Raw genomic sequence first — 7,543 nt, forward strand, 5'->3', positions numbered from 1 at the left:
CAGACTCTATCAATAAAATAAAACGTTATATAAATCTTTCATTTATTTAATTGACCAATTATTAGTCTATGAACTTGGAAATCTGGAAAATATTCAAAATCAACTCCTATATCTTGAATAGCCTCTCCAAGAGAACTATTACAGGTATTCCCATAATCATTTAGATCTTCACATAAATATAATCCATTTCTTAAAATTAATTTATATGGACTTATTGCCTTATAATTAGATGGAATTACTGGAGTACAAGGTAGTGATGAATCAATAATTTTTAAGTCATTGTCTTTCATACAAAACTTTATTGGAGATCTTATTTGTTCATATTCATTAAAAAATATAATAGTTTTATAATATAACCCCAAAATAACATTTGAATTAACAAAGAGTATAATAACAATATCTTTCCTATATTGTAAACATGGAATTATATACTTTATTTCATATGATAAATAATCAGAATCAAAAAGGAGTTTCATATGTTCTATTTCTTTTTTTAATTTCCTTTCAATTTCATTCATAAATTATTAATTTATTTTATATTTCTTAGTTTTATTTTGTGTTCTTCATATAGTTATTTTTAATTAATATCAAAAAGATATTCCTCAGATTAAGACATATTTGACATCAGTTTTTCAGACGAAAGATGGTTTAATGTAATCATCATTGGTATTATTTAATAAAATATCTTTCTTTTATTAAATAATAAAAATTAAAAATAAAATTATGGAATTAATGAAATATTATTTTTAAGAAAATAAATAAAAGAAATTATAAAAAAAAAATAACAAAAAAAAAACAAGAATAATATTTTATTGTTTAGGATATAAACCAAAGAACAATGAACACATATCTTTGATTTGACTTTCCTTATTTATTTCAAAATCTCGATCACATTCTCCATTTGGTTCAGCAATATAAATCGAGAAGTCATTAGCATTTTTACCATTTAATTTAATTCCATTTCTAAATGCATAAATTAATACCTCATCAATAAATCCACCAACAGTTCCAGTTTCATCATACTCAATTTTAAGTTGAATTGTTTGATAAAAAACAGTATAAATTTTACCAAGTTTTTTTCTAGGTGAAGCTATAATAGTTTTACCTTTATTTTGTCTTGGAGATAATTGAGGTTTAGTTATAATTTCATCATCTTTTTTTCTTTTAAATAAACTAGATTTATTGTTAATAGATGTTCTTTGTTCTTTTTTAATTTCACGTTCTTTAGAAATATCTTTGGTATGAGGAACAACGGTAATTGTTTGTTTAGTAGAAGAGTCTGAACTACTTTGATACCTTCCTTTTCCAATTAAAACAAAACTATCTCCATAAGTACTAATATTAGAATTTAAAATAACACCAAAATCATCATCGGGAACACCATTTTCATCAGCCATTTTAAATTCGTAATTATTTAAATCTTTAGACAATTCGAATTCAGTACCACTAAGATTATATTTTTTATTTCTTTCATCAATAACACTATTTAAAAATTCTTCAACAGTTGTATTATCTTTATATCCATATCTTGCTGTACTTCCTTCCATTTTTTTTATTTTAAAAAATACTTTTGCATTTTTTGTATTAAGAAAAGCAGACATTCCATTATTACTATTATTTAAAACTCTACGGTGTTTCTTTACTTTATCAAAATAATCAGGATTGTCTACAAGCACAAAATGTGAACTTCCCATTTCTCCTATTTTAGATGAGTATTCAAGTGGTGGAAGGTCATCATCTGCTATTCCATTTTCGTCACTAATTCTTAATAAATATGATTCAAATGTCTCTCTTAAAAATAAATTATTTGGATTCTCTTCTTCTAATTGTTTATTTACTTTACTAATTGTTAATTTAATAAATTGTTCAATACTTGTATTAGGAGATGATGAAAATGAATATTTTGGTATTACAAAATCTCCAGTAAAATGAATGAAATACGTTTTAAATTGAATTCCTGTTTTAACTCTTCTTGGATTTGGTAATCTTGGAATTGGTTGAACTCGAAACAAAAGATCAATCTCTTTTTCTGTTTGTTTCTTTTGTTCAACTCCTTCTACTTTTTTATCATTTAATACTATACTCTTTTTCTCTTTTTCTAATACATTTTCTAATATATTTTCAAAATCGTTTAATGAAACTAAACACTCTGTTTTTGTCATTAAAATATTATTCTTTAAATTTAATCGATTCATACATTCATCAAGTCCTATTTCTTTAACTAATTGATCTTCTGAAATATAATTCACTAAATTATTCATATTTCCATTTTTTAGTTTTTCTTCTTTCATTTTTTGTTTTTCTCTTTTCTTTTTTATTCAATTATTCTTTTTTTTTGTTAAAGAAAATTTCTATTTTTGAATTGACTCTTTATAAATTCAATTTTGCTTCTTTAATAAATCTTATTCAACTCTTTCTATATATTGTTTGTTATGTATTCATTTCTTAATTGTTAGTAATCAGATAATCAACGTTGTTTAATTTTAGTATGCTATATTTCATTTTATATACTAATAAAATTTTTATCAAAACAATAAAAACATCTATCTAAGTCTTCTTTTTTAATGATAGTAAAGACTATGCTAACTATTCATTCATATAAAACTTATTAAATTTTCTTTTATTACTTTATGAATTTCGATAATTTTTGAACCAATTCAAAAATAAGAATGATTGTAGTAACTAACAATTTAATCAGATAAATTATTAAGTCATTTGTAAAGATTCTATGGTATAGAATTATAAATTACAATACCATTTAATATAGTAATAAAGTTAATAAAAGAGTAATAGTTATAATATTGTTTATTATTATAAAACAATAAATGGTGAGGATGTTATGTTATTAAATAAGAGTGTAATAACTATTTATTTGAATAATAAGAGACTGGCTATATTCTTTCATTTTCTTTTAATATAATATAAAAGTCTGTTTGAAGAGTTTCCTTTATTTTAATTTTTTATGTTATTTATATTATGTTTTTTTTAAAAAAATAGAGAAAAGAACTTGAAAGAATAAATTGTGTTATTGAAATGAAACGTTCAACAATAATACAATCAATTGTTTTCCCATCGATAGCAGTATTTCTTATGATTTTCTTAGGACTAGAAACATTAATTTTAGAAATATGTCATTCTCCATTAACTATAATAAAAATGGCATATTTTTTATTTTGTTTTTGTTTCTATTCACTAATGTGCATTTCATATTATAAAGTAGTTTTCACTTCACCAGGAACAACACCAAATGGATGGTTACCAAATCTTCCTGAAATTCAACTTAAATACGCAAAAGAACGATATCGAATATCACAAATGAAACAACAAAAATTAATAGATATGTTATATCCAGCTCAATATTGTGGAGAATGTCAAGAATATAGACCACCGAGATCATACCATTGTAAGACATGTGACAAATGTATATTAAAAAGAGATCATCATTGTCCATGGATTGGGCAATGTGTTGGATTTAAAAATCATAAATATTTCATTCAATTCTTATGGTATGCCCCATTTATTTTAATATTAGGTTTTATATGGCATTGTTATGGATTATATAATTCTTATTCTCTTCTTCAACAAAATCATCAAACATTGGAATTCTTTGATGATTATAGAAATGTACTACGTTTAGGATGTGGTATATTAGAATTTGCACTAGCCATTTCTATTGGCGGGTTAGGAATTGTTCACACGTACCAAGTGTTAATAAATACAACTGGTCAAGAAACAATTGAACTTAGCCAATTAAGAAAAAATGGTTCAACTAAAGAAACACGTTCATTATATTCTCATTCAATAAAACAAAATTTCATCGAAACTATGGGACCTAAGTGGTATGATTGGTTTTTACCCACGCCTCCAACAGGTGATGGGATTCACTTTACAAAAAGAATAGACATTATTGTTTAATAGAATTATAGTTTTATTTTTTTGTTATAAAAAACAAAATGAAAGGATAAAAAGAAAATAAAATTAAAACTATAAAAAAGTGAAAAAAAATTATTAGATTTGGTTGAATCCCGAACAAACTTAAAGGGCGTTTCATGACAACACAATATAACTTAGATAACATCAAAACAAAAGAAGGCAAAACTCCAAGAATTATACCAAAACAGTGTAGATTATTAATGAGAAGTTTTGAAGAATTACATGATTCAGTTAGACCACCTATTCCAGTAAAGAAGTGCTTAGTTTCACCAATTGCTCAAAACCTTATCAATTTATCTTTTACTGAAGAAGAACAAGAGGCCATAAAACAAAGCTCTAAAACAATAACTGAAAATGTAGCTGAAGTGGGTACGAATAATCTACGTTCAAAAAGTAGTCGAACTCTTAAAGAGAATGAAGAGGCTGATAAAATGATTGAAAAAGGAGAGTTACCACCAATTGACCTTCCAAATCCTAAAAGAAAGGATATGAAAACAACAAGATTTCTTACTGATAAATTGTTCAATAAAAATATCAAATAATTATTTCTTTTGTATATTTATTCATAATTGAACGATTTCTTTCTTTGTTTTTCCACTTAACAATTAGAGAGGAAGGTGAAAATATTATTTATGAATGTCTTATTAAAAAGAAAGTAATTTTTCAAAATAGAATTATTCCCTTTTTTCTTATTTTATTTCAATGAATGAATTCAAATATTATAAAAAAAAGAGAGATAAAAGAAAGAATTATAAAATAAATATGAGTTGGTTTATTTAGTTATAGATGTTTATGTTGTTGAATTTAGTTTGAGATTTCTTGTTCATTATTTTATGAATATTTGTGTTTGTTGTTTATGTTGATGGAATTTATTTGTAATAAAAGAATGATTATTTATTAAGATGATAGTATTAATTTGTTATGATAAAGATATAATTTGTAATAAAAGTATTAAAATGAAAATTGATTTTATTGTTATTGTTGATGATAAAAAGGAAAGTAAAGATAATAAATAAAGATAAAGATATAAATAATATAAAATAAGAGAATAAATAAATTTAATACATCATAAAAATTAAGAGAAATTTAAAGAAGAATATTTAATTTTAATGATATTTGAAATACTTATTCTAAAATGAATAAAAAATTCATAATTTTTAACATCAAAAGATTAAACAAATAATTCATTCACAACCACTCTTAAACAAATTAGTTCTTCTCTCATACAACTAACAACTAACAATAAAAATAAATTTATTAACACTCAACTATCTACTTTTTATCTTCTCTATTATTATGCCATTAGATACAAATTATTTTCAGCAACAATGTTACAATTCATTATATGAAAAATCTATTTCCAACGATATTACATCCACATATATGGTTCATTATGTACACAATATCAACAGGTAAGTGATAACTAATAAATAAAGAAGTCGTTGAAAAAAAAACTAGAAACAAGAAATAAAGAAAGAATAAAAATCAAAGAAAATGAAAGATGTTAAAGTTCAAAACAACAATTGAAAACAATTCTTTAATGTTATAGATTACAAAATAATATTAAAAATAAAAAAATAAAAAATTCTAAAAAACTAAAAAATAATAACATAATGACAACTAAATTGAAGATTGGATTAATCGGAGATGTGGGCGTTGGAAAAACTGCTCTAATTCAAAGGTTTTGTTTTGGAACATGTTTGTTATTTAAACGTAATGTTATTAGCTCTTTTTTATTTCTAATTTTTAGATACAGAAGATTATGATGCAACAATTGGGATTGAGACATGTGACAAATCAGTAAACCTTGATGGTAAGATGTACCAATTACAATTATGGGATACTGCAGGACAAGAAAAATATCATTCATTAGTTAGATTGTATTTCAAAGACATTAAAGGAGTGCTATTAGTTTTTCAAATTGATAGACAAGAGAGTTTTGACCATTGCAAAGACTGGTTAGATCTGTTTTACAGTAGTATTAGTTCAGGATTTACTCCACCTGTATTACTTGTTGGAAATAAATGTGATTTAGTTGGAAGTTCAACTCGTGTCAGTAAAGAGTCTATTGATCGTTTTGTCAGTGAAAATGGATTAGAGTATATAGAGACAAGTAGTAAAGAGTTTGCTCTTCTTTTCTTTTATAAGAGAATTCATTCTAATAAACAAAATATTTTGTCGTTCTAACTCATAGAAATACAAATGTTCAAGAAGCATTTTCACAATTACTTCGCTCTATCATCAATTTAAAACCTATTTTTGTTGATCCAGGAGAAGAAGAAGTAAAAATAACTCAACAAACAGAAGACACAGATGGTGGTTGTGTTTGTTAAAACTTTTTTTAATTTATTCAGTGGGTCTTTCAAAACACTTTTTCTAAGTTTTTTTAATTGAGTTTATCATTTTTTTGGAAATTTTTAACAATTAAATTTGCTTTATTAAGAAAAAATATCAATCATTTATTACTTCATATGAATATAGTTAATAAATTTCAAGTTACCTCTAGTTAGATATCACTTTTCCTTTATGACCTTTGAAAGTTTAAAGTAATAGACCCATTAACATATCATATGGTTCTACCAAAATATAAAATCTCATTTTGAAGCTTATTTTTTTTGGTTTTATGAAAGAAATACAAATGATTTAATCAACAAATCTGTTTATTTTTTTTTATTTAACATATTGTTTATTTTTGTGTGTTGTAAATTGAAATTTATTAATTGGTGTTGTGAAACATAGTTTCAGTGATATTAAATATTTTGGTGATGAGGAACTCAATAATTTTATAATGACATAGTTGTGAATATCTATTAAAAGTCATGTCAATATTTATTAAATAAAATAAAAAATAATAATGACATGGTATTCCAATTGAATATTCAAATAACTAAAAAAATGATCAAATCTATTTCTAAACAACTATATAAGTAATTTTTATCATTTTTGATCAAATAAACATTTGTTAAATATAACTATTTGTGTTATGATGTTTTCAGTATCTAAAATATACTGTATTATAAATACTATACAATAGAATATAAGTTAAAATATTCAAAATACCATTAAAAATATTATTTAATATTTTTCTGATTAAAAGATGATGAAATACTTTAAAAAGAAATTATAGATAAGTTTGTATATTAAGAATGATATGAATTGAAATAGTTAATAATCACAAAGAGTATGATCAAATTAAAAATAAATGAAATGTTTTTGAAGTGTTGTTTTAGATAATATAACATTAATATAATGAATATTCTGAAATAAAACAGTTAGTCATTAAAAATGAATAGAAAGTTTATTTGAAAATCGAAATGAATTATCATAAGTGATTGTAAAAAAAATGAAATAAAGAAGTATATTATCTAATGAAAGGACTATCAATAATATAAATTAGTATTATAATTTCTAATACTCTTAATTCAACTTTTTCTTTATAAATTGACTATGACATTTTAATAATTATAATATTGTATTATGATATTACTTTTATTTTATAACAATAATTATAAAAAAGAATTTAAATAACTTCAGAAGTTATAAAACAGCATTTCATTCATGGTAACTAGTTATTTAGTTAAGAACATAATACTTTCATGTTATTAATATT

General features: G+C 23.0%; 5 protein-coding genes across 5 annotated transcripts, besides 16 other annotated features; 3 read left to right on the forward strand and 2 right to left on the reverse strand.

The window, feature by feature from the left end:
• Positions 1-38: 38 nt before the first annotated feature.
• On the reverse strand, positions 39-518 carry EDI_081310 (uncharacterized protein; the record flags this gene model as incomplete). Its single annotated transcript, XM_001736713.1, has 1 exon — positions 39-518. The coding sequence occupies one exon, from the start codon at positions 516-518 to the stop codon at positions 39-41; it is 480 nt and encodes a 159-aa protein (XP_001736765.1).
• Positions 327-356: a sequence feature (AT_rich).
• Positions 517-542: a sequence feature (AT_rich).
• A 156-nt stretch (positions 543-698) lies between these two features.
• Positions 699-805: a microsatellite.
• A 4-nt stretch (positions 806-809) lies between these two features.
• EDI_081320 (uncharacterized protein) lies at positions 810-2,291 on the reverse strand (the record flags this gene model as incomplete). The annotated part of the gene is made up of 1 exon (XM_001736714.1): positions 810-2,291. One exon carries the CDS (start codon positions 2,289-2,291, stop codon positions 810-812), a length of 1,482 nt encoding a protein of 493 aa, XP_001736766.1.
• Positions 1,546-1,567: a sequence feature (AT_rich).
• Positions 2,269-2,337: a microsatellite.
• Positions 2,338-2,756: 419 nt separating this feature from the next.
• Positions 2,757-2,827: a sequence feature (AT_rich).
• A 119-nt stretch (positions 2,828-2,946) lies between these two features.
• Positions 2,947-2,996: a sequence feature (AT_rich).
• A 37-nt stretch (positions 2,997-3,033) lies between these two features.
• On the forward strand, positions 3,034-3,915 carry EDI_081330 (palmitoyltransferase PFA3, putative; the record flags this gene model as incomplete). The annotated part of the gene is made up of 1 exon (XM_001736715.1): positions 3,034-3,915. One exon carries the CDS (start codon positions 3,034-3,036, stop codon positions 3,913-3,915), a length of 882 nt encoding a protein of 293 aa, XP_001736767.1.
• Positions 3,916-3,941: 26 nt separating this feature from the next.
• Positions 3,942-4,005: a microsatellite.
• Positions 4,006-4,049: 44 nt separating this feature from the next.
• Positions 4,050-4,475, forward strand: EDI_081340 (uncharacterized protein; the record flags this gene model as incomplete). The annotated part of the gene is made up of 1 exon (XM_001736716.1): positions 4,050-4,475. The coding sequence occupies one exon, from the start codon at positions 4,050-4,052 to the stop codon at positions 4,473-4,475; it is 426 nt and encodes a 141-aa protein (XP_001736768.1).
• Positions 4,476-4,920: 445 nt separating this feature from the next.
• Positions 4,921-4,967: a microsatellite.
• A 13-nt stretch (positions 4,968-4,980) lies between these two features.
• Positions 4,981-5,094: a sequence feature (AT_rich).
• A 282-nt stretch (positions 5,095-5,376) lies between these two features.
• Positions 5,377-5,542: a microsatellite.
• Positions 5,543-5,546: 4 nt separating this feature from the next.
• Positions 5,547-6,266, forward strand: EDI_081350 (small GTPase rabh, putative; the record flags this gene model as incomplete). Its single annotated transcript, XM_001736717.1, has 3 exons — positions 5,547-5,631; positions 5,684-6,056; positions 6,128-6,266. The coding sequence occupies 3 exons, from the start codon at positions 5,547-5,549 to the stop codon at positions 6,264-6,266; spliced, it is 597 nt and encodes a 198-aa protein (XP_001736769.1).
• A 326-nt stretch (positions 6,267-6,592) lies between these two features.
• Positions 6,593-6,627: a sequence feature (AT_rich).
• A 130-nt stretch (positions 6,628-6,757) lies between these two features.
• Positions 6,758-6,789: a sequence feature (AT_rich).
• A 205-nt stretch (positions 6,790-6,994) lies between these two features.
• Positions 6,995-7,019: a sequence feature (AT_rich).
• Positions 7,020-7,385: 366 nt separating this feature from the next.
• Positions 7,386-7,461: a sequence feature (AT_rich).
• A 71-nt stretch (positions 7,462-7,532) lies between these two features.
• Positions 7,533-7,543: part of a sequence feature (AT_rich) that runs on past the window's edge.

This window comes from Entamoeba dispar, genomic scaffold (genome assembly GCF_000209125.1).
Source record: "Entamoeba dispar SAW760 scf_1105229460025 genomic scaffold, whole genome shotgun sequence".
Taxonomy (NCBI): Eukaryota; Evosea; order Mastigamoebida; family Endamoebidae; genus Entamoeba; species Entamoeba dispar.